Source organism: Panthera pardus, unplaced genomic scaffold (genome assembly GCF_024362965.1).
Source record: "Panthera pardus isolate Hobbes unplaced genomic scaffold, ASM2436296v1 HiC_scaffold_24, whole genome shotgun sequence".
Taxonomy (NCBI): Eukaryota; Metazoa; Chordata; class Mammalia; order Carnivora; family Felidae; genus Panthera; species Panthera pardus.
This window is the reverse complement of record NW_026526810.1, coordinates 137,029,859-137,055,373: the sequence shown is the minus strand read 5'-3', so window position 1 is coordinate 137,055,373 and position 25,515 is coordinate 137,029,859. Positions and strand designations below refer to the sequence as shown.

Genomic DNA, 25,515 nt, shown 5'->3' with positions numbered 1-25,515 from the left:
CACCATCGGCTGTCAAGACTGTTCTTGGGGGTCCGTCACTGCTAGATCCCGCCGAGTTTCCAGGTTTTCCGGTCTGTGCGGTCAGAGCGGCGCGCCTCCCGGGCTGTTCTGCAGTAAGACTGGAGCACAGTGGGAGAACTGGGAGGAGCCGGTGTAGGTGGCCGGGCCGAGCTGCGGCGAAGTGGGAAGCCAGGCTGGCCGGCTGGCCAGGAGGGAGAGGGGACAGGCCCTAGACACAGCGGTCACGTCTGCGTGGCCACAACCGCGGCACCTACCGAGGTGTTCACTTCGTCCTGCATCCACTTCTCGCAGACTCAGACGCCCTCACATTTGATCACGTTGACTTCTGTCTGGCACTTCTGAAGCGTCTCTCTCATGCAGAGCTGGACCAGAAGAGGCACAGCCAAGGTGGAAAGTTCCAAATGAAGGGCCAGCTGGTCCACAAAAGGGATTGAATTCCTCCCTCCTGTGCCATAGCCACAGGGCCCCGCTGGCAGAAAGACGCCCTCACCTGCTTACCTAAGACCTGAAACTGCCACTTGTCGTCGTCAAATACGACTTGACATCAGGCTGAACGATCGCTCCAGGGTTGCAGTGTGTAGATCTTCAACCTTTCATCCTTTATTTATTTATTTATTTATTCATTTAGAGCAAGCGAGCGAGCAGGGGAGGGGCAGAGAGACAGAGGGAGAGAGTCCCTTACTGACAGTGCAGAGCCCAACACGGGGCGCGAACTCACGCACTGCGAGATCATGACCGGAGCTGAAATCAAGAGTCCGACACTTAACCGACGGAGCCCCCAGGCGCCCCTCTCATCCATCCTTCTAAAAACAGTATATGATCTCTACATTTTCCTTTTGTTTTCCAAAAAAAACATTTAAAAAAAATTTTTTTTTCTTAATGCTTTTATTTATTTTTGAGACAGAGAGAGACAGAGCATGAGCAGGGAAGGGGCAGAGAGAGAGGGAGACACAGAATCTGAAGCAGTCTCCAGGCTCTGAGCCATCAGCACAGAGCTCGATATGGGGCTCGAACTCACAGACTGTGAGATCATGACCTGAGCCGAAGTCGGACGCTCAACTGACTGAGCCACCCAGGCGCCCCAAAAAAGCATTTTTTAAAACCCTACCTTTCCACAAATATTCCTGGACTTCTGCCCCAAAGCCTTTAGTCTTAGAAACTAAAGGTGATTCACACACAGGGACCCAATGAGTGGCAACAGGCAGCTGGCCCAGGCTCGCCCCACGGACTTGCATCCCAAGATGGGGACCTCTCCCCTCCCCCAAGCCGACCGAGGACGCTGAAGGACAGCAGCAAAGGGACGAAAGGGCAGGTGTCACCCCCGCTGTGTTCCACCGGTTCACCACCCTCCAGAACTGTACCCCAGTGTCATCTTCTTACAGGTTCCTTATCAGGAAGCATTAAAGCGTCACCCCAACAACTCACGGCTTTTCCGAGCTACCCACACATGAAGAAGCGCCAGGAGGCGCCAGGAGTGTTCAGTGACCCCTCCTCATTTGTCACCTCACTATTGCCTAAATCATCTGCTTTACAGGTGAACTCTGTCAACCAGCTCTCCCAACCACCCTCAGTTTTCCACTATAATTTGAGAGATTTTATCTTAATTGTAGCAGAGTTAGCTCTTCTGCGCTCCCCAGTAAATACATGTTCTGTTTTTGTTCACCCCAGAACTGCTATTTAAAAGGGAGGAGAAGGAGCTTGGGGGAGGAAAAAGTCCTTCTGTAAAAGGAAGACTCCCTTTGAGGTTAGAATAATTACCGTAATTTACGGCTGTCACAGCAGCAGCGTGGAATGCACGGCTCCCTCACAGTGGAGTGGCTGTCTCGGGCGGGACAGGAGGCGGGGCCGCGCAGGCTAGAACCCATCAGCTCTGCTGGCGAGCAGCCAGGACAAGGAAAGGAACGTGCCTGTACGTACTTGTCACACTGAGCGTTCATCACCGTGTCTGGGAGGGAACAACCCCTCCCGTTTTTCCTCTTTCTGGTAAACTGCCAGCCAGGCAGCCCTGCGGGGGGACTTCTCCTCCTCCAGCTCTGCAGGCCCAGCCTCCTTCTCCACCTGCTTACAGCAGGCTCCTGGGCTCTCCCGGCACAGTCCCGGGCCCACCTCCCCACGAGGAGCCAGGATTTGGAACCAAAGGCTTTCCCCTAGGCCCTCCTTCCCGGAAATGCCTGCACAGAACACGAAGCTCCTGAGTGAAGGCGTCACACTGCACCACTGGGGAAACCGGTGGGCAACGATGAAAGGAACAGATGCTGGCAAAACGTGGTGTCCCTGCAGGTCTGCGGTCCTGACACTTCGGGGCTGGGAACCGAAAGTCTTCCTTCTGGAGGGCTGGGATCCCAGCCTCCCGTTCTAGACAGACGTAGACACATCAGCATTCTGTATTCAGCAGTACGTAAAGGACTAAACAGGGTTTATACTGGGAGTGAAACGTTGGCTTCACATCAGAAATCAGCCAATCCTGATAGAGGAACACAATCCCCCAACGAAGTTAGTCTTCTCAAAAACAAAGTCAAATCTGGATGTGGTCAAGGCTCTAGATTGCAGCTGTCAATTTACAGGAGACACACAGATCGGAGGAACATGGTACATTACGCCCTGGGAAAGCAACAGCAGAACACAGTTTGTGGAAAATTCAAAAGGACACATCCTTCCCCTCCTCCCGCATAAACTACTTTGAAAAAAGGAAGGGGACGGAGTCAAAACCTATAGATCAAAAAGTAACCAAAAGAATGTCAATAAATCACAATTTGTAGCCCTAATGTGAATCCTGATACAAGAAAACTGTAAAAGCAAAACAAAACAAAGCAAAAAACATTTCTACGATAACTGAAGAAATCTAAAAAAAAAAAAAACTGAACGCTGAACATTTGCTGAAGTTGTATTTTAGTTATTATGTTTATATATATATTTTAAAGTTCATATCTCTTTTTTTAAATTTTTTTTAACACATTTATTTTTGAGAGGCAGACCATGAGCAGGTGAGGGGCAGAGAGACACAGAGACAGAATCTGAAGCAGGCTCCAGGCTCTGAGCTGTCAGCACAGAGCCCGACGCAGGGCTTGAACTCATGAACTGTGAGACCATAACCCGAGCTGAAGTCAGCCGCTCAACCAACTTAGCCACTCAGGCGCCCCTATTTCTTTCTTTTTTTTTTTCAAGTTTACTTATTTTGAGAGAGACAGGGAGAGAGAGAGAATGAGCAGAGGAGGGACAGAGAGAAAAGCCCAAGCAGGACGGCAGTGTTAGCACAGAGCCCAACACGGGGCTCAAACCCACGAACCATGAGATCATGACCTGAGCTGACATCAAGAGTCGGATGCTTAACGGACTGAGCAACCCAGACGCCCCCATATGTAACTGTAAAAGATACGAACTTTTGAACTCTAAAAAATAGTAAGCATTAAAAAAAAAAGTTAAAAAAAATATGAACTTTGGGGCGCCTGGGTGGCTCAGTCGGTTAAACGTCCATCTCTTGATTTTGGCTCAGGTCACCATCTCACAGTTGTGACTGAGCCCTGCGTCCAGATCCACGCTGGGCGTGGGGCCTGCTTGGGATTCTCTTTCTCCCTCTCTCTCTCTGCCCCGCCTCCCCTCTCAAAACATTAAAAAAAAAAAAAAAAAAGATACATACGAAATTTTACAAATGAAATGTTCCTTTTTTTTAACTTTTGAGAGACAGAGCATGAGCGGGAGAGGGGCAGAGAGAGAAAAAGAGAGAGACTGACACACACACACACACACACACACACACACACACACACACACACAGAATCAGAAGCAGGCTCCAGGCTCCGAGCTGTCAGCACAGTGCCTGACACGGGGCTCGAACCCAAGAACCGTGAGATCATGACCCGAGCTGAAGTCAGAGCTGAAGTCAGACGCTTAACCCTGAGCCACCGAGGCGCTCCACAAATGAAATGTGAAATCTGATATTTGCCACAAAGTAATCTGGGAGCCAGGAATGGAATGGATGGGTAAAGATGAAATAAACACCCCCAAGCGGACAGGGGTAGAAGCAGGGTGCTGGATACACAGCATTCTTTACACTCTTCTGGTTTTGCAAGTTTGACATTTCCCATAAATAACAAAAATAGAAAATAAAGGAATGCATTTCTCCACATGAACAGAACAAGGGGAAACCCTGTAACTGCTTCACTCCATGAAGAAACAGCGTGCGGGGACATCTGAACAGGAGGCAGAGAGTGAGAAAGGCCCCTTTCAACCCTGACTCTGCTGGGTAACACCAGGCCAGTCACAGCCAGGCCCTGGGCTGTTTAAAGTCCTCTGCCCCAGCTTTAATTTTCTTCCAACTAATTTATTGAAAGCCTTTTAAACACTAGAAATATCCATGCTTATTTTAAAACCCTCTGATGAGGCTGCCTGGGTGGCTTAGTCAGTTGAGCATCCGATTCTTGATTTTGGCTCAGGTCACGATCCCAGGGTTGTGGGATCAAGCCCTGTGCTAGGCTTTGCATCAGGATCTGTGCTGAGTGTGGAGCCTGCTTAAGATTCTCTCTCTCTCTCTCTCTCTCTCTCTCTGTCCCTCTCCCCTGCTCATGGGCACATGCACTCTCTAAAAAAAAAAAAAAAATTTGTTTTAAAGTTTGTTTAAAAATAAATAAATAAATAAAATCCTCTGATGAGACCACTCACCACTTTCTCATTTGTCTAGTATTTAACTTCCCTCATGTGTTTACTCTGAAGCTACATTTGAGGGGAGGGGACTGTTGAAAATCATTCTCTTTAATGAAAATCTAAGCAAAATATGGGATCAGGACTCCCACTATTTATCTGTAAATATTACCTCTCCTGCTGAGGGCCTGTTTGGGCTTTTTTTTTTTTTGATCCAAAAGTTACTAGAAGAAAAATGTTAATTCACTATCCTCTAGATACAGGAACTATAATATAGATATTCTTTATGAGCAAGCGCTGTGATCTTGAGGAAATTTTTCCATCTTATTGCACTGAGGTTTTCTGGTCTGTACAATGGGGAGGGTAAAAGCACCTACTTCACAGAACCGTGTGAAGAAGAAAACAGGCAAAGTTCACAGACCAGCGGGTGCAAACACTTGGTTAACGCGACCTAGTGCCGTGTTGATGAATCCAGGACTACAAGCAAATAGTCTACTTTATACATTTTTAATGTTTACTTATTTTTGAGAGAGAGATAGAGAGAGAGAGACACAGCATGAGCATGGGAGGAGCAGAGAGAGAGAGACACAGAATCTGAAGCAGGCTCCAGGCTGCCAGTTGTCAGCACAGAGGCTGACACGGGGCTCAAACTCGGAACAGCTAGATCGTGACCTGAGCCGAATCCGGACTCTTAACCTGCTGAGCCAACCAGGCGTCCCAGGACTACAAGCAAACAGTAATGTGTATAATGTAACCACTGCTTCTCTAACTTGTGAGCTCATTTTTATTTTTTTTAACGTTTATTTATTTTTGAGACAGAGAGAGACAGAGCATGAACGGGGGAGGGTCAGAGAGAGGGAGACACAGAATCCGAAACAGGCTCCAGGCTCTGAGCCGTCAGCACAGAGCCCGATGCGGGGCTCGAACTCACGAACCGCGAGATCATGACCTGAGCCGAAGTCGGCTGCTTAACCGACTGAGCCACCCAGGCGCCCCTTGTAAGTTCATTTTTAGACTCCCCCATAAAATCCTGATGCTACACTTCAATAAACCTGGGCGGGGGAAACTAGACAAACCAATAAATAATTAAAGATCCTGGTGCCCGGGGCCACATCCCAGACCCATCACCTCAGAATCTCAGGGGGTGGGGAGAGGGGGTGGTATTTTTTAAAGTCTTCCAGATGATTCCAAATGTGCAAACACTTTTAGGAGCCGATGATGTAAACTACAGAGACAAGGAATAAACAGGTGTTAAGTGCCTAGAAAACACTTAATTTTAGAGCTGACTTTTTTTTTTTAATGTTTATTTATTTTGAGGGGGGAGGGGCAGAGAGCGAGAGAGGGAGAGAGAATCCCAAGCAGGCTCCCCACCGTCAGTGCAGAGCCTGATGCAGGGCTCGATCTCTCAAACCATGAGATCATGACCTGAGTTGAAATCAAGAGTCCTAGCTGACTTTTTCAGTGGGTTTGGAAGAAAAAGTGGTACCAGACACAGCAGATGGGAATAAATCATGTAGGTCCTAAAGCAGCTTTCCTGAACTCAAGTGGAGAACAAAGAATTAACGAAAAAGATGTAGTGAGGATGTGGAGAAAGGGGAACCTTCCTACACCGTTGGTAGGAATGCAAACTGGTATAGGCACTCTGGACAACAATACAGAGGTTCGTCAAACATTAAAAATAGGACTATCCCATGGTCCAGTAATCACACCACTGGGTATTCATCCAAAAAATACAAAAACACTAAATCGAAGGGATACACGTATATAATGGAATATTCAGCCATAAAAAAGAATGAAAGCTTGCCATTTGCAACAACTTTGATGGATCCAGAAAGTATAATGCTAAGTGAATAAATCAGAGAAAGACAAATACCATACGATTCACTCATATATGGAATTTAAGAAACAAAACAAATAAGCAAATGAAAAAAAAGAGAGAGATAAACTAAGAAACAGACTCTTAACTGCAGACAATCGATGGTCACCAGAGAGGAGGTGGGGGGGAGGGGGGGAGACGGGGATGAAGGAGGGCACCTGTTGGGATGAGCACCGGGTGATGTAAGGAAGTGTTGAATCACTGTATTGTACACCTGAAACTAATATAACAGTGTATGTTATACTGAAATTAAAATTAAAAACTTGGGGAGCCTGGGTGGCTCAGTCGGTTGGGCGGCCGACTTTGGCTCAGGTCATGATCTCGCGGTCGGTGGGTTCGAGCCCCGCGTCGGGCTCTGTGCTGACAGCTCAGAGCCTGGAGCCTGTTTCGGATTCTGTGTCTCCCTCTCTCTCAGACCCTCTCCCGTTCATGCTCTGTCTCTCCCTGTCTCAAAAATAAACGTTAAAAAAATAATAATAAAATTAAAAACTTAATAAAAAATATGTTGTGTGAACTAGACACACAGGATTAAAATATATCTATTTGAATAAAGAAAACAGAAGGTTCACGACCTGTTACTTTTAAGAAGACCTAATATCTATGGGGCGGGGTGCTGGGTGGCTCAGTCGGTTAAGCGCCAGATTTCGGCTCAGGTCATGATCTCACAGTTCGTGGGTTCGAGCCCCATGTCAGGCCCTGTGCTGATGGCTCAGAGCCTGGAGCCTGCTTTGGTTTCTGTGTCTCCCTCTCTCTCTGCTCCTGTCCCACTTGCGCTCGCACTCTCTCTCTCAAAAATAAGTAACCATTAAAAAAAAAAAAAGGCCTAATATTTAAAATCAAAGTCTGAAAGACAACAATCTCTCTGGGCAGCAGGAATTGAACTACCGGGACAGAGCCAGCCATGTACTCAGCGAGCACAGGGAGATACGCCCAAACAAACAGGAAACACAAATCGCCCTGAAGTAAAAACTGATCCTGTAAGTTCTGTGCAAGATCTAGCACAATGGGGCGCACGTCCTACAAAAACACAGTAGCAGTTTCCGCAGGAAAGCAGGGCCAGGTCTGACTCACAGGCAGCTTATCCACTCGTCGGCATCACAATCCACACCTTCACAAGTTCAGGCGGCCCAGCGGGTGAGCAGCCCCCTGCTCCACTGTCACTTGGGACAACAAAAGGAAGAAAGGTCTCATCCTGAGGATTAGACCCACGGTAAGACTGACTTCAGCAAAAGGGTATGTGACAATAAAGGAAACCTTGTTTGGGTGTTTTTTTAAAGATTTTATTTTTAAGTAATCTCTTCACTCAGTGTGGGGCTCACAACCCCAAGATCAAAGGTCGCATGCTCTACCGACTGAGCCAGCCAGGTGCCCCTTGGGCACCCTAGTTCACAAAATAAGCTAGGGTAAGTCCTCATCCTAGGGACAGTTGGTTGATGTTACGTTTGCCTGCCCGGAGCATTTTCAGATACCTGTTGAATACCTTGCTGCCCAAAGACTGAGATGCTGGGTGGGTTTCTACATTGTAGGAATGAAAGTCCCTGCTGTGGCCACTGTAACAGGAAGCTGAGCTAGAGACCGGGGGTCTGGGTGACCAGTTGCCCTGTTAACTTCTTCTCTAAACTACAAACCAGGCAGAACTTCAAAGCTGCATTTATAAAAGAATGTTAACGGGCAACAGGCTAAAATAAATGAAAATTTACAGGCAGGCTCATTTTGGAATTCTTAACTGGCTTTTTCATCCCGGGTTTTCCAGGCCCCCTCCTTAGCCTGTTCGCAAAAGGAAGTGTTAGTATTTGTATGTTTGTTTAAATATTTTAACTGCAGCGCATTCCACAGTTAGACGACGTTTTCTTGTGACAGGTGGACTCAAGGCTTAGAACTCCACTGACAAAAAAAAAAATCCTTTCCCAAAAAAGTGCAATTGATAAAAACTGTCATTCTCTGTTGCTATAGATATTGATCTTTGTGGACCTTCAACCTGTAACATGCATGTATGCAAATAGCTTCCAAACAAGAAAAACTATTCAACGTGAAGTCCCACAAAAGTCGATGACAACGTGTGCCATAGCTTGAAGAAAAGGACTAATAATCTTGACGAAGCCAAAACACAGACCCAAAACAAAACAAAACAAAAACATGCTGTGCACATCAAGAGCCGTTTAAGAAAGAACAACCTTCGGGAAGAAATAAGGTAGGTAACAAACTCGCTACAGCTGACTCGGAGGTACGAGTTAGCAAAAGTTCCGACCACCAACAGTCCCCGGCGTGACAGCGACACCCTCAGTTCCTAGAGACCAAGGGAGTTGACGCAGGGCACTTGGGGGCCCCTCGCGCCGGGGACTCCCCACTCGCCACGCCCCTGTCCCCCGCGGGCCGCGGGCGCTGCTCCGCGCCAGGCCCGGACGGGCTCAAGGACCTCGCTCCCGGAGAGCTGACGCCGCAGCCCGGCACGAAGGGGTGCGGGACCCACAGGTGTCCCTGAGGAGCGCCGCCTGGGTGTGTCGCCACCTGCGGTCCCCCGTCCCGGCCCGCCCTCTGCAGGAATCCCGCTTACCCGGCTCGGCGCCGTATCCCTGCGCTCCCCAGCTCGCTCGGGAGCGAGCCGACAGCCTGGTCCAGAGAAGGCGCGGCAGAGCGGAGAGACCAGAGCTCTCCTACAGGGCCGCAAGGCGGCCATCGCCCGCGTCCCCCGGCTGCCGCGGCGCACGGCAGCGTCGCGCCGGCGCGAGAGGCTGCGTTACGGCACGGTCGCAAAGCCGGCGGGAGGGAGCGGCGCGGCCGACGGTGCGCTTTCCCAGCGTGGCACCGGCCGCGGGGTGGACCCGGCGAGGGCGCAGGGCGCCGGCGGCCGCTCTCGAGCCGCGGCGGTTCCGGGCTGTTGTGCCAGGCGATAGTGGCCGGCGCGGCCCGGGCGCGGCGCGGCGCCGGAGGACGTTTTCCCAGGGCGGGGGCTGTTCGGCCCCGGGGCGGGGCCGCGGGCCGGCGACCGCGGGAGCGGCGGAGTCGCTGGGCGTCGGCGGCGGAGTGCGCGATGGCGCGGGCGGCACAGGTGAGCGCGGCGCGGCGGCGGCTGGCGGGCCCGTGGGCGACCCCGGCCCCGGCGCGACCCCCGCTCCGGCCCGGCCGGCCGGGCCTCGGCGCCGCGCCGTCCTCGCGTCCGACGCGGGCCGGCCCGCTCGTCTCCCTCCCGGGGCCTCCTCCCGCCCGGGGGCTCCGCGGCCCCGGCCCAGAGCGGCCGCCCCCTCCCCGCGCTGGCCATTGTGAGGTCAGGGCCGGCGGGCGCGTTGGGGGCCCGGGCGAGACGCCCGGAGCGGCCGCTGCGGCCAGTAGCTGCCGCGCCACCGCCGGCCCCTTCACCGGCCGCCCGGTTCAGACCTAGCCGGCTGGGGTGAGAGGGATGCAGCCAGGGGCTCAGCTCCGGTGCCGCACCCCGTAAAGGGCTGACCTTCCACCTCGCCATCTCACCTCGGGAAGCCAAGACCAAACCAGCTTAGACTCTTCTGGGTAAAGTGCTGGCAGAGAAGGGCGAGGGGGGCGGAGAGGAAGAAGCCGGGCAGCCCGCCCTTCGCGGGGCTCCAGAGGCATGTTCCTGGCCGGGACACCCACAGGGGGTCGGTTTCCATTGATGACCCACTCTCCCGTTGAGCTGTGATGGAGACCCGAGAGCTGGGGGGGAAATGCGTTAAGCCGTTCTCGACTCCTGATGGGAGGCTAATGAACGAATTGCTCCTAGCTGTCACATGTTTGGGGGAGGGGGCGGCGAACGTGACCGGGGCTGGGGAGGTACTAGCCCTCCAAAGCCCATCGTGGTGCTTTTAACACGGTACCAGTCACTTGTCCCTCTCCGGGCAATTTTCTACTTCTGCAGGGAAGGTTTGCGAGGTGCTAGAAGGGTGCGGGGAGAAACGGGGTAACTTTGTACGCGTGCGTGAAGGGTGGTGAGGAACGGTAGAAGTGGGGACTTTTGGTGGCGATTGGGATGCAGTGTTATTTGTTTTATTTAATTACCTTTTTCTGGAAACTAAGCATAGCTCTTTGGCCAGGTGGGTGCTTAGATGGCACTGTTCCCATGTGAAGGTAAAAAGATAAGAGGCCACTGTTTTACATCCCCCAAAGGTGCCTGCTGTTGCCATCAGCCAGGTTCCAACGTTAATACCTAAGATACTTGTGCTGTTTCTAAGATGATAGCCGATTTCATTCTGTTGGTATGAAGACCTAGGCTGCTCTCTTACATTTGAGGAAACTCGAAATTCACAGGCACAGAGCTCCAACTCAGTCCACACTGCAGTAAGCCGTTGTTCTTAATCTCTGCTGTGTGTAGGTGATTTTCAGGAAGGTGGATTAGTCACTCTTTCTGCACTTGAGTATGATTGTTGTTTGGATCACAGCAATGCCGGGCCCTTTTTTTTCCCAATGCTTATTTTTGAGAGAGAGTATGCACAATAGGGGGAGGGGGAGGGAGAGAGGGAGACCCAGAATCCGAAGCGGGCTCAGGCTCTGAGCTGCCAGCACAGAGCCTGACGCGGGGCTCGAACCCACGAACCGTGAGCTCATGGCCTGAACTGAAGTTCAGACACTCAGCTGACTGAGCCACCCAGGGGCCCCGGGCCCTTTTTCTTAAATATATTTTTTTAAATGAGAATCTCAGGATAAATATACAGTCACCGTTCTGAAGAGGCTTTGTGTAATTTGTCATTCTTGTCATTTTTTAGTGCTTCTAAAACTGAACACAGCAAAAGTATGGATATGGGAAATCAACATCCATCCATCAGTAGGCTTCAGGAAATCCAAAAGGAAGTGAAAAGTATAGAACAGCAAGTAATTGGCTTCAGTGGTCTGTCAGATGACAAGAATTACAAGAAACTGGAGAGGATTTTAACAAAACAGCTTTTTGAAATAGACTCTGTAGATACTGAAGGAAAAGGAGACATTCAGCAAGCGAGGAAGAGGGCAGCACAAGAGACGGAGCGTCTTCTCAAAGAGTTAGAGCAGAATGCAAACCACCCACACCGGATCGAGATACAGAACATTTTTCAAGAAGCCCAGTCCCTGGTGAAAGAGAAGATTGTGCCCTTTTACAGCGGGGGCAACTGTGTAACTGATGAATTTGAAGAAGGCATCCAAGACATCATTCTGAGGCTGACACACGTCAAGACCGGGGGGAAGATCTCCCTGCGCAAAGCAAGGTATCACACTTTAACCAAAATCTGTGCGGTGCAGGAGATTATCGAAGACTGCACGAAAAGGCAGCCTTCCCTGCCGCTCTCCGAGGACGCGCATCCTTCAGTTGCCAAAATTAACTCTGTGATGTGTGAGGTGAACAAGGCCAGGGGCACTCTGATTGCACTGCTGATGGGAGTGAACAATAATGAGACCTGCAGGCACTTATCTTGTGTGCTCTCGGGGCTGATCGCGGATCTGGACGCTCTGGATGTGTGCGGGCGGACGGAGATCCGAAATTACCGCCGGGAGGTAGTGGAAGATATCAACCAGTTACTGAAATATTTGGATTTAGAAGAGGAAGCAGATAGCACCTACGCATTTGACCTGGGACAGAATCATTCCATCTTAAAGATAGAAAAGGTCCTCAAGAGAATGAGAGAAATAAAAAACGAGTTCCTTCGAGCACAGAATCCTCCTGAATTGTACCTGAGCTCCAAAACAGAATTGCAGGGGCTGATCGGACAGCTGGACGAGGTAAGTCTGGAGAAGAACCCTTGCATCCGGGAGGCTCGGAGAAGAGCGGTGATCGAGGTGCAGACCCTCATCACTTACATCGACTTGAAGGAGGCCCTGGAGAAGAGGAGGTCCTTCGCTTCCGAGGAGCACCCGTCCCATAAAGCGGTCTGGGACATCCTGGGAAACTTGTCCGAGATCCAGGGAGAGGTTCTTTCATTTGATGGGAACCGAACGGACAAGAACTACATCCGGCTGGAAGAGCTGCTCACCAAGCAGCTGCTCGCCCTGGACGCCGTGGACCCTCAAGGGGAAGAGCAGTGCAAAGCCGCCAGGAAGCAGGCGGTGAAGCTCGCCCAGAACATCCTCAGCTATCTCGACCTGAAATCCGACGAATGGGAGTACTAACGTACCACAGGCCTCACGGTGGCGAGTTCTGCTCTGCACTTTATATATCCTTCTGTGTGTTTAGAGAGAGCTTTCGGTTCGTGGAGCCGAAATGGAATTTATACGTGCATATTTCAATCTCGCTATTTATGATTTAAGCAAATTCTATTTGGTATCTCTGCTGCTTTTGATGTTGCAAAACGAATATGATTACAGCACATTAACTTTTCCATTTGGATCATTATTTGTATGTTGTGGTGTGGTTTTTGGCGGTTTTTTTCATCAGAAAGTGGAATTGGGCGGCTCTTGTGATCTCTAAGTGGGTTGTGCAGGCATTAAAATGCAGACATTTCGGGATCTACATGTAGGCATAACCTCATACGATACTAGAACACTTACGAGAAGGGGGAAGATTTTTGGTTAAGTGGAAGTAACGTCCAAACACAAAAGCAATACGGTGATGTGTTTTATTATGCTGAGTAGAGCAGAAGGCTTTTTTTCCCCCTTAATTTCTAAGGCCTGATTGGTCCAACCCAAGTTAATAGGGTGGGGGTTTTTTTGTTTGTTTTCAGATTTTCTGTTTTTTTCATAAGCGTTTTTTGTTTGAAAAATGGTGTCTGTATTTTCCCCCATACTCTGCACGTAGAGGGGAAAATCTTATTTTTGTGTGCAATGTAAGACAATTATGAAAGCTAGTAGCAAAGAAACCTTTGAGACTGCATCGAAGAAGGGATCAAACATCAAATTGCCTTCAAGTTGCCCTTGTTTGCACAACCTGAATCTATAATTTTCCGTAGTAATTAGTACGGATGGGAGCATTTAGGTAAGGGTAAGAGACCTTTAGAAAAAAAAAGAAAGAGAAAAGGAAACACCCTTACCTGTAGCAGGGTGATGAAAACCGGAGATTAGTTACCAATGTCAGGCTGCTGACACTAAGCCAGCACGTCTGAACGTGGTGCGGCATGGGCTGCCTCCGTCGTTCGAGACCGTGTGATGGACAGACTCCCTGAACCCACCCGCTGCTATCCTACAGCGTCTGAGAGCAGAACCCGCCGGGAGCTGCGTGGGACCAGATGTCTCCAGCTTGTCTGAGGAAGTTCGCTACTCGCAGCATCCCACACCCTCTACTCTGGGACGAAGCCGCAAAACAGCTCTGAGCACCTGCCGCTCCTTAGCCCGTGTCACTGGTCCCCGGGTGTTTCTCTAGTGCCCGCGAGAGCCAGTCAGGTCTGTCCACGCGGGACGTGTCTTTTCTCCTGCTGAAGGCATGCGTCTTTCTGTCACTGCTTTCTGAGGATTCAGTTTCATGGCTGCCAGTCTATGGGAACAAAAGAATTTCCCAAAGTTCTGAAGTGCCTCCATAACATGTCGGTCCCAGTATTATAACAAACAGACTACTCTTTTCTGTTCCCACTTTTCACAGAAGATCCTGTTAGAGCACATCTTTTGGACCCTATAGTCTGTAATTTTCTCTCAGAGATACTAATTTGGTAAACTGTGTAAGCAGCTAAAAGTAGGAGACAAGGGAATAGCCCTAAACACCTAAAAATGATAAAAGTGTGGCCCTAACAGATTTTCACTTCGTCCCATAATGAAAAGCCCTTGATGTGTCTTTCCTGCTAGAAGTGTTCTAGATGCAGTGGGCGGTGGGGTCAAAGGCCCTGGCACATGTGCACAGGGCTTTCGCGTGTTGGGACCTTGAGCCCCTCCCTGTGCACACCCCGCCCCTGGCCCCTGTGGGTTCCCAGTGCAGGTCACTGGCAGCTCATTTTGGCCAAAGGCCTTTTAGGCTTGCTGTTCTGCACGCTAATTTTAGGGCCCTTTTAAATCTCGGAGTTTTTAAATTCAGTGCCGTCTCAGTCACCCCGCTGGGAGATCAGGGCTGACTCCGCCTCATTAGGCGTATCCTGCGCAAGGCGCCAATTTCAATGTCAGATTTGGAAGTCTGGCGTCAGCATTTCCTTCACAAGCATCCGTTGTTCTTTGAAAAGGGACCTTCCGGTGCTGTTCATTTCAAACAAGGTCGGCCGTAGCTCTGGCGGCGCTGGCCCGTGTCGCTAAGCCCGGAGCACTGGTCTGAGGGCACCGATGTCTTGCGTGGAGCCATGTGGATTTCCCGCGTGGGTTATTTTGGTCACGGAGGTGATCGGGTCAGCCTTGAGTGAGCGTTCAGGCACGACGTTTCCCGTCTCCCAGCCTGTTCCGGTTCCTTACGCCTGATTATTCTCCCTTAAGGAGCCCTGGTGACGCGGGATTCAGCGCTTCCTGTCCCTCGCAGGGCGGTGTCTGTTAATGGGGCCTGCCGCGTGTAACCATAAACCGGGCTCGTCACATTGTATTTTCATGACCTTACGTGAGGAGAACCTGTACTGGAAGTAAATCCTACCCCTCAAAACGTTTGGCCTTGGGTCTGCATTAAACGGTATAGTCCATGTTCAAGCAAAAACTGGCTGGGAATGTTTGCTTTCTTTACCTCCCGTGCAGACAGCTTTGCCTTCAGGGCGGTCCTTACCCAAATTAGATTCAAGTCAACCGACCTATAATGAAGTAGTTGTGAAAATAAAGGTAGTGAGTCTCCGCAGTACAGTGGGATGCTTTATTTTGCTACGACGACGCCTTGGCGTGTAGTGTATCTGTTACAAGGTATCGTGTGTGAGACGGGGAGGGGGGGCATCGCTTTTTCTCATGTTTTACTTGGCCAGTTTTTATCTGGTTTTTGAAAGTCTAAGCTTATCCTATACACACAGGTTATTTTTGAGCAAAGCTTTTCAGCTTTCAACGTGTCTAGTATTTTTCTAAGAATAACCGAAGAACTATTTGCCATTGGTTTTGATGTACAATACAGATGTGTTACCCCAGCGTGTTGGTTCCTGTCCCCTCTCTATTCGTTGTATGACTATTGTAACCGTATGTCTGAAATAATGCAGTATTTTGAGATATTAGTGTGCCCTTAATTATTAATGAAATAAAAATCTCTTAGCTTATCTTTGCAGTGGAGAAAGGATATGAGTCTGAGGTGTGAGTTCTGTTCTGGTGTGTTCACCTTCACCGACTGCCTGCTTTGGGGAGGAAAAGGTCTTGCCCGAGCGGGCCAGGCGAGGGGAAGGTGGGCTCCGTAGGTCCGTTCGGTGGCAGTGGCCTAAGAAGGTGACAGCACTAAGCACGGGCCAGGGTCCTGTGGCAGGTGAAGGGGTACCTGTGTAAAAAGCCCCGGAAGCGTGGGCGCCGGAGAGCGGCCCCCCGGGGCCCGCGCACAGGAGTTGACCTTGCCCTAGGAAAGGGGGGAGTCTGGGGAGCTCCTCCCCCCGGAGAAAAGGCTTGAGTTGAGGTACTGAAGCTCACCCCGTGTGGAGGGAGCTCGGAGTCCTGACCTGTCGGTCCTTCCGGGGCTCCCAAGATCGCGCTGTGGCCTCCGGGGCCCTCGGCCGCCTCCCCCGCTCTGCCTCCCGCGAGGACAAGTCCCTGTCGCTCGGGGCAGCCTCCTCGCGTGTCCTCCGCCTGTTACGGGAAAGCGGCAGCTTGGTTTTTCTGCTGCTCGCCTTCCACGAGCACTTCCGTGCTGTCTCCCGTCTACCCGCTGGCGTCTTCAGATGGTCCCGACAGAAGCAGAGGCGCGTCCTCGGCCGTGCAGATGCGTCACAGGCCCAGAAGTGAAAAGAAACCAGCTGTACGGGTTAAAAAGACCCTGGGGGGACATTTGAAACGCGTAACAAATCCTCTGCCTCTGCCGGCACCGTGTACCGCGTCGGGCTTTGATCGCTTCCGGACACTCGAACCCGGCTGGTCCAGCTCGCGCCGTGTGCTGAATGCTGTGCTGCTGGGTGGAACATAGCCGTCGGGCCGTGTTGCCCCAGAGAGCCCAGGGTGGTTAAGGTGCTGGAGGACGTGTGCCGGGCACCCCGGCGCCGTCTCTCGCCTAAACGTCTGGACATCAGGAGGGCGGGGCAGGTGCTGAGTGTGCTTCGCAGGGGCCAGGGGGCGCCACGGGCCCCGAGGCTGAGGGAGGGGGCTCGGGGGCCCCTAAAGGAACCGGGCGGCAGAAACCCCGGAGCGGGCGGGGGCGAGGCCCTGGCGAGCAAAAGCGCCAGCTGGGGTGCAAGCCGGGCCGAGTCGGGCCCCTGGAGGGGAGTGTGAGGTACCCAGGCTGTCAGGATGTGTCTGACGGTGGCTCCCATTGCTTCTGCTGTAATCTAAACGCTTCATTTCTCAAGCCATCGCAGGCTGGGCCTCTCTACGCGTCAGGCCCCGCGTGGAGCATTTACGTGCACGTTTACTTCTTGGAACTGTTCCGAGGCTGGTTTTGGTCTCCTGTTTCCTGGGTGATTCAGACACTCCGGTGTCACCTGCTCCAGGAACCGCCTTCCGTCACCGCCTGGGATGGCACCGGCTCAGGGCTCCTGCTGAGTGTTGGTTCGCCTGGAGGCTCCTCCCCGCAGGGCTCCTGACCTTGTGCTCCCAGGCCGGTGCCCTGGATCTCAGCCCTGCTGCTCCCCCCTCTCCGCTGGGCCTCAGTTGGCTCCCACAGCACGGGTCCTTCGCACCGGGCGTTGAGGACTCCTAGCCGACGCATGCCGCCTTGGGCGCCGACGTCGATAAACCCTGCGTCCTGTCTTAGAAAAAAGATGTGAAGTAATTTCTACACCCCATGTGGGGCTCAAACTCTCAACTGCGAGATCAAGAGTTGCATGCTTCAGGGGTGCCTGGGGGTCCCAGTTGGTTGAGTGTCCGACTTCGGCTCAGGTCATGATCTCACGGTCCGTGAGTTCGAGCCCCGCGTCGGGCTCTGCGCTGACAGCTCAGAGCCTGGAGCCTGTTTCAGATTCTGTGTCTCCCTCTCTCTCTGACCCTCCCCTGTTCATGCTCTCTGTCTCAAAAATAAATAAATGTTAAAAAAAAGTTTAAAAAAAATAATAGAATCTTAAATTAAAAAACTCAGCTGCCTTTTTGCTCATCAGGATTCAAAGAACTTCGGTTCACTGCACCTGCAGCCAGGATCCTGGTGTCGCTGTCAGGAACTCGCCGTATACCCACCTCACCCCTCGGACAGGGTCAAGAGTGCCCCAGACCAGAGCCCGTGTGGAGAGGGCACCGCCTCCGACCAACGGCCCTTGGCTGAGCGCCTCGCTGGGCGACGAGCCAAAGGGACGCAGGCAGCTCCCACACGAGGGAGCCCCCGCGGGGTGCACACTGTGGCCTCCTCCATCCTGTCCTCTTCCCGGCCAGGCCCGGGACTAGACAGCAAGGTGCCCCAGGCCCAGCGTGTCAGGCAGAGGCAGGAGCCTTCTGCCCGGAGGCTCTACGGCCTCGGCTCAGGCTCACAGGGGTGGAGACAGGTGTGGAGGGTCCCACCGGGACCCCCGCGGTCTGGGTGCAGGCCACCCGCCTCTCTCCCCATCTCTGTTTCCCCGGGGAGGGCGGAGAATGGAATCGCTCCTGTCTGGTGCCTGGTCACAGGCAGATCGACGCGCACCTGACGGCCGTCCCTGCAGAAGGGATCAGCTTCTGGGCCGCTCTCCCCGGTCCTCGGCACGGCCAGGCCGACCGCTGAGGGGTCGGCACCCACCCCAGGCTTCAGACCGAGCCCCGTGAACCCCCCGGGGCAGCGGGAGCCAACGGCAAGCACTTCGTGCCAGAGACTGGCCGCGGTCCTGGTCCGCAGGCTCTGGAGAGTCACCCAGTGCGATGCTGCAGCACGTGGAGGGTCACCCCTGTCTCCATCCAGACCCCGAGGACACGAAACGGTTTTCTTCCTGGCCGTGCCCTCAGCACCTAGAACGGCACCTGGCTCAACTAGTAAACACCTGATGGGTGAGTGGGTGGAGACTGTAAGCCCGTCCCTGGGGCCTGGGGCAGGGAGGCCCCGCAGCCCGCTCTCAGCCCGAGGTCTTGCGCAGGCGTCCCCTGCAGGCCTCCTCGTGCTTCCTTCCCTGTGGGCCGCCCCTGCAGGACAGGGCGCTCCCCGCGGCTCTCGGCTCCTGGGAGCCTTCCCGTCTCCGGGACATTCAGGCCCCATCTTCCTGCTCTCACCCCCCACCCAGCCACTTAAAGGAAAGGAAGGTGTCCCGGGACCAACGTGGCTCTCGGGGCGGCCCTGTGGGCAGGGGCCATGTGAGGATCTGGGGAGGAGGGTGCAGGCAGACCGGTGGCCAAGGCAAAGGCCCAGAGGGGCAGCAGCCCCTGGGGGAAGGTCAGGGGCAACTCTCTCGTCAGGGCTGGATCCCATGGCACCTTGCTGGCTGTGGGGGGAGCTGTGGGTGCCTCGGGTGGCAGGACTGCCTGCTGGACCCTAGGGTCCCTGAGCACGGAGGGCCGGGTACAGGTGGCCTTCTGGGACCGGGTGCTTTCCCCCAGCCCCAGCCCACTGCAGCTCCACCAAGCCTGGGTGTCTATCCAGACGCTAGGCCTGTACCCCAGCAGGCTTGGGAGGGTGCCCCAGGGGATCCCTCCGGCGAGCTCTCTAGAGGCCTGAGCCCCACTGCGTGTGGGGCCTGCCAGGCCGGGGGGCCAAGGAGGGCTCCACAAAACCCTCCCCGCCCCCTCTACGCCCCTGGCCCTCCGCAGAGCCGCACCTGCAGCACTGCGCACGGTGCCCCTGCTTAGCACGCGGCCCCTTGACCTTGGAGGCCTGAGGAGCCGGTCGTGTATTGTTGTTGTGATAGCGGCCGCCAGGCGGCGCCCGCGACCCGGCCCGGCAGACCCAGGGCCGCGCCGGGTGGAGGGAGCAGCAGTGTGGGCGTCGCAGCTGTCGCGCCTGGGCCCCCGCCGGGCGCACCTGCCCTCGTGCTGGTGGACAGGTGGCCGCGGCGCCGCCTGGCCGCCGCTTCTGCCCCTCGCTGGTGCCTGTGGGGGCTCTGTAACCCGTCACGCCACCACTATGCACCACGATGGAGGTTCTCGCAGCTCCCGAGGCACGGCTCGGGATTGGGGTCCAGCCGGACCCTCTCAGGCCTGCAGGCCCACCCACCAACAGCCCACATCGCCCCACACCATCAGGGTGGAGCCCCCCCGCCTGGCAGGCAGGGGAGCCCATGCTGTCTGTCCAGTTCTCCACGCAGGCTGGTCCCCCCCCCCCCCCCCCCCGCCCCTGGGAATTCCCGCTGACCTCCCTGCCCCAGCCCATGTGCTGGCCCCTTGGGGCTCTGTGATGCTCTGGTCTTGGACAGACACCCCCTGGAGCTGGGTAATCCCCATCCCATCCTCTGCCTTCAAGCCCCACTACAGCTCCTGTGTTCTGGGGCCTAGGGCAGAGGGGTGGAGAAAGTCAAGGAAGGCTGGAAAGGAGGAAGGAGCCAGAAGATCCACAGCACGTTAAGTGTGCCTGGGCTGCGGTCTGGACCTTCAGGGTCAGGAAAGGCTGCTGTGGGAAGGGAAGGCTGGTCCTGACCCTCCCTGGGCCTCCCCCTGGTACTTTTGGCACTCAAGGAGCCCTGTCATCCCCTGTCCTTCTCCAGGCTTGGGCTTCCCCCAGCAGCCCTCCCAGAGCCATCCCAGGCTGACAGGGTCCCCACACTGTGCTGTGGGGTCAGCAGCCATGAGGGCAGCACAGGCGATGGTGTGCCAGGCAAAGGTCACCGTCACCGAGCAAGGCAGGCCTCTGGACGCTGGCTTCGTGCTGCCCACAAGCAGCCGGTGGGGCAGGGTGTGTGGGGTGATGGCACCTGCCCTGGCAGGCTCATTTGCTCCCCTGGAGCCTGGCGGGTGGCCTAGGGTACAGCTGGGGAGTGGGGGACCTTAACTCCTGGCCTCGAGCCTGGCCAGCCTCACTGTGGCAGTGGCCTCGGCGCAAGGGAAGCCTCCTCGCCATCAGTTCAGCCCCAGGAACAAGGCCCTCTCCCTGCCTCCACCCCTGACGTCCGCTGCCTCCTGCCTCGCCCAAGCGCCCTGGCTCCAGCCCATCCACCTGCCCCTCCATGAAGCCCCCCTCTGCCCTGCCTCTCATGCCCCTGACGAAGGAGGCTTTCTGGGCCTCTCAGCGGCCACCCCCCGACCCTGCACTCAGCCCTGCCTCTCCTGAGCACACCTCACATGGCGTTATGCCATAGAGAGGCCTGGAAGCCTTGGCACTGCTGGGCCCTTGGCTCAGGCCTTGACATTGCTAAGAGCTCAAGGCCTTTCCCAGGGAACTTGAGATTCTGACAGACAATAACGCTTCCCCCAAAGGACACAAGCGCTCATGGAGGCCACAGCCACCGCACAGGTGTGGTTTCTGTCGAGTGGGGCCTCTTTGTAAGGCGGCTGTCCCCTTTCCCAGGGGCCTGCATGTGCTCAAACTCGGGGGGACTTGGGGATGACCCCTGGCCAGCCCTGTGTTGTCAGATGGAGAGGCTGCGGCAGGGGATCCAGGGGCCCAGCTGTGACCCTCAAAGGGGGCCTGGGCGTTCTCCAGCAAGGGGCCCCAGTCCCTCCCACCTGGCCCCTTCCCAGCACTCCTCTCCAGGGAAGCTTCCCGGCTCTGCCATTCTCCCTGCCCCCTCACTGGGGTCCCGCAGAGGTTCAGGGACCCCCGCTCTCTCCCCTGATGCCCAAACTCCACTCTTTGACATCAGTTGACAACGAGAGCCAGGCTGGGCTGCCTAGGGCCCCAGGGCCTCTCTGTGCTCCAATGGGCCCCCGAGACAGCCCGCGGCCTTGCCAAGGCAGCTGTGCACCAGTGTGTTTCTGGGCCGCTGTCTGTGAAGCGAGCAGTGGCGAGTGTGGCCCACGGAGCCCTGGGCGAGGGGGAGCACAGCCAACATGCGGGCAGGAGCCCAGCAGGTCCCAATACCTCCCAGAGGCGGCCTCATCTGAACTCGGTGCCACTCGTGTCCTCCCTTTAGACCAGTGAGTCCCCTAAATCCTAGGCCAGGAGAGCCCCCTCCCCTCCTCTCCACCGTCAGCAAGCAGATGAAGTGAGGTGGGCTCCTTGCCAAGGCCTCTGAAGCCCAGCTCTGGGCCTAGTGGCCCCTGGAGCCCAGGCGGGTCTTGGAGCCGGAAGTTCTGCACAGACATCTCACTTCCACTTTGCCTGGGGCCGAACGTGGGTGGAGCTCTCGGGGACTCTAGGGCCATGGCTCCTGCAGCTCCAGTGAGCGCCTTGTGTGGCTGTGCGTGTGTGCGTGTGTGCACGTGTGCCATGGGTGTGCCTCTGTGTCCACGTGTGCCGCACGCTGTGTGCCTGTGTGTGCATGCACGTGTGTGCTGTGTGTGTGACAAGGTGGGCCTGAGACATTGTGCCACGGACCCCCCAGCAGCCGGCAGGTGGGCGAGGGGCCTGGGGGCAGAGGGGCCAGGGACTGGAACAGCCCCAGCCTGGGGACAGGGCCTGGGCGGGGGCTGGAGAGGGAGCTCTGGAGGCGGCCAGAGGTGTCCTGGGAACGTCCCAGGAGGCCTGCTGCGGCACCATGGCAACGTGGCACAGAGCGCTGGCCTACTTACACCCTGCCCCCGCCGCCTGCGGGCTCTCTGTTCCAGGAGAGGGTGCGGGGCTCTCAGGTCTCCTGGGGGGGCTGCACACCCTGGCCTTTGGGGGCTCCTGCCTTAGAAGCCTTGGCCTCCTCCGAGCCTCCCACCCAACCGTGGATGTGGGGCCAGGCCCGTGCGGATCATTTCCTGTCCCTTGAGAGTGACGGGGGCAGAAATGCCCAGCATAGTAGGTGCTCAGCCACACAAGTCCCCCCCCCCCCCCCCCCCCCCCCCGTCTCCTGGTGAGCTGCGGACTCAGTGGTTGCTAAAGACCTTTGGAGCCCCCCGAAACCTCAGGGCTCTCTGCGCTGCTGTGCTGACAGCCAGCCGTGAGGTTCTCTGTACCCCAAAGGCCTCAGGCCTGGGCCTCCCCAAGTCAGGACAGCATCTCAGTGGGAGGGGGCAGCCTGGAGCACTGGGGACAGAGCCCCAAGCTGCCCATATGCCCCCTCATGGGACAGGACCCACAGGAGGGCCAGTGCCCCTCACTCGCTCAGACACCTCAGCCCCTGTTAACAGCAGGGCTGTGACACCAGGGCCAGATTCCACTCACAGCAGGTGGGGCAGGTGGGGAGGTTCATCCTTCAAAGGACACCCCCTGGGCCTGACATTAAGCTCACCTGTGCCTGCCTCCTGGCCCACTCTGACCTTCGAGGGTCAGTGCCACACCCACTGCCTCCACCTACAGGAAGCCCGTCTGGCCTGGAGCCCAGGTGCACTCAGAACTGTGGGGCTGGGGACAGTCAAGCGTTTCCGATGCCCAGGGAGGCTAAGCAAGTAGCCAGAGGAGACCCGGGTGTGTTCATGGGGCAGCCTGAGGGACCACCTGGGTGAGCCGCGCTGGCTGAGCCTTATCTGTGACGTCCGTCCACATGTCCCTGCTGCCATTGGCTGCCCTGGGCTACCCAGACCCAACGGGGTCTCCCGCAGGAGTCCTCTCTGGGGCAGCGCCCTGAGGGCTAAGGGCCAATAAGGCTGTGAGGACACTTTGTGGAGTGGCAGGGGCCCTGGGGACAGGAAGCCCTTGGCCCCACAGCGCGGGGGGGGGGGGGGATGTCATAAGACACCACTCATCTAAAAGCAAACGTTTTCCTGACCTCACCTGATGAACTGGCCAGGCTGAGGGGCACCTGCTGGACCTCGGACACCCGCAGACGTACGCTCAGCCCCAGCCTCCCCTGGGGACCAGAGCCCCCGCCCGGCAGACACGCATCCAGTCCTTCCTCCAGCAGGTGGTCTGTGTCCGCAAGGCCAGCGCTCATGACCACGTGAGGAATGAATGAATGAGGCTTGGAGGGGGCAGCCCGTGTACCCGTGGGGGGGGGGAGGGAGGGTCGGCTGTGCGTTTGCGCACGAGAACGAGAACGGCGCGCCTCCCCCACCGCCCTGGGCGCCAGCTGCAGCCGCCGTCCCCTCCTCCACCTCAGGCCCCCTAATTTATGCCACGAGGGGGGCCATCCGCTCACTTGTTCCCCGCCTGGCAGCGGCTTTGTCCCCAGGCGGATTCCCAACAGCCGCCTTTGGGAAGAAAGGGCCCTTCTCTGGCCGGCAGTGAGGTCACCAGGAGGGGCCGGACGCGCACAAAGGCCATGCCCACCCCCCCACCCCCCCCCACCCCCCACCGGCAGCTGCCTCTTTGTCCCCAGCTCTCAGCCTAGAAGAGCCCCCCAGCTCAGCATAGGCCGGGCCTGGGCCTCCTTGGAAAGTAGACGGAGTGGGGGAGGGGACGGGGAGCGGGCCCCTTCCCTGGCTTCGCTCCTGAAGAGTGACAGCAGCAGTTGAGGTGCAGCACCCTCCCCCTCCCAAATGCCATGCTGGGCCCAGGGCAGCTGGAGGGGTCTCGGCTTAGTTGGCGGCGGGGGGGGGGGGGGGGGGGGGGGGGGGGGGTTGTGTCTAGCTGTCCCCCAGGCAGGCAGGCGAGCTCCCTTCAGGAGTAGGGGTTGCAGGAAGGTGAGAGGGAGCCTGAGGTGTTAGGAGGCAGCCTCGAGGGGGCAGGCAGCTGGTCCCCTGGCCTGGGGGTGCGTGGTCACGGGGGAGAGGCTCAGGGCGACGCTCCTTGCACTCAGCCGCCAAACCCAGCTTCTCTCCGGATCGCGTGACGCCTGGCCTGTGCGTGCGTGTATCTGCTGTGTGTACACACACGGCAGTGGGGTGGGGCGAGAGGGCCCAGCGGCCCTGGGGGTCTCTCCAGGCTGAGAGAGGAGGCGGGGGCGCCCTGGGGGGAGGGGGCCCACGGCGCAGAAAGCACTGGATGGGGGAGCTGCGTGGGCAAAGGCCTGGTGGCCTGACCCAGGAGCTCAGTGAGGGCCGTGGGGCGGGGGCCAGCCACGTGGACCTCCGTCCCCAGCCTGCTGAGTCCGTCCCCTCCCCACCCCCCAGGGCCAGCTGGTGGCACTTGGGCCCAGAGCTCCTTAGCAGTCTCTCCGCGGAGGGAGGAAGTGGAGCCTGAAGGGCAACACAAAAGCCCTCGTCTTGTCCCAGACAAACAGAGGCCAGGCTGGACGCTGGGGACGGCCGCCGGGGGCCACAAGCGGGGCCACGGCGGGGGGCTGCAAGCACAGCCAGCCCTGGCCAGGCTGGGCTGAAGGCGGGGGTGCCGAGCCTGAGGGCTGGGGAACAGAGCAGACGGCAGAGGACTGGGGTCCCACCAAAACCTCGAAGATCTGCCCAGGACCCCTGAAATTCCTGAATCAAGATGGTGGGGGGGACCAGCCAGGAAGCAGGACCGGAGGAGGCAGAGGCCGGGAGGGGGTGGCAGGGAGGGCGTTGCAGGAACCGAGCCAGTGGGCCTGGGTCCCGGAGGGGCGCCTGGGGCCGGCACAGGGCAGGCACTCTACCCCGAGGGCCCAGGCAGCCAGTGCACCTTCACGTCCTGGCGGGGGCACAGAGCTGGGGGATGGGGGGGCCTGGGCCTCCAGTCCCCACCTCTCCTTCAGCGACGGCCCCGGCCCCCCCCCCCTCCCCCCCCCCCCCCCCCCCCCCCCCGTTGCCTAGTGCCGGGAATGTCCATTGTGCCCGTAGCTTAGCAACAGGCCCCGGTCACCCCTGCCGCCCCCGCCCCCTCAGCCCGCAGCCCGCATTCCTTGGCGGCCTGAGTCTCCGAGTCCGCAGGCCTCTTCTGTGTATCTAGCAGCTCAGAGCCCTGGCCCATGCACCTAGCATCCTGGGAGCCTAAGGCTGCTGGTGCGGGCAGCTGGGGCGCCACCGACCGCCATGTGCCAGCTACCTGCTCTGAGGGTGCCTCTGAAACCACGTTCACTCCTCACCTCAGTCGCTGGTTCAGTCCCATTTAGAGCCTCTTTCTCGAAAATGCTATGATAGTGGCCAAGAGCGGCTGCCTAGGGCCCGGCAGGGGAGACGGCGGGAAAGGGGATGGGGTCACACAGGACTCCTGGATCGGGACAGTTACATGGGCGCCACCCATCACATGTCAATTACGCTGCAATGAAATGGGTTTCTGCGCTATTTTCTGGGGG

The 25,515-nt window shown here is 56.3% G+C and overlaps 2 protein-coding genes across 7 annotated transcripts in view; one reads left to right on the top strand and one right to left on the bottom strand.

The window, feature by feature from the left end:
* Positions 1-9,275, bottom strand: part of LOC109257769 (cytochrome c oxidase assembly factor 8) — a 37,330-nt gene extending 28,055 nt beyond the window's left edge. Inside the window, exon 1 of one of the 3 annotated variants that reach the window (XM_053889883.1) lies at positions 9,090-9,275. In XM_053889883.1, coding sequence (XP_053745858.1) covers positions 9,090-9,212 — 123 coding nt within the window. In that variant the 5' untranslated portion in view covers positions 9,213-9,275. The remainder of the gene's footprint in view (positions 1-9,089) is intronic. The other 2 variants (XM_053889885.1, XM_019434120.2) reach the window with 2 other exon arrangements.
* BAG5 (BAG cochaperone 5) lies at positions 7,632-15,602 on the top strand. 4 transcript variants are annotated; one of them, XM_019434170.2, is made up of 3 exons: positions 7,632-7,745; positions 8,489-8,726; positions 11,248-15,602. In XM_019434170.2, the coding sequence occupies exon 3, from the start codon at positions 11,276-11,278 to the stop codon at positions 12,617-12,619; it is 1,344 nt and encodes a 447-aa protein (XP_019289715.1). In that variant the 5' UTR covers positions 7,632-7,745; positions 8,489-8,726; positions 11,248-11,275; the 3' UTR covers positions 12,620-15,602. The 4 variants fall into 4 exon arrangements, with proteins under 4 accessions (XP_019289715.1, XP_019289716.1, XP_019289717.1 ...); XM_019434171.2 differs by having other exon boundaries at positions 7,664-7,768; XM_019434172.2 differs by lacking the exons at positions 7,632-7,745; positions 8,489-8,726 and adding an exon at positions 9,454-9,584.
* The last annotated feature ends 9,913 nt before the right edge of the window (positions 15,603-25,515 follow it).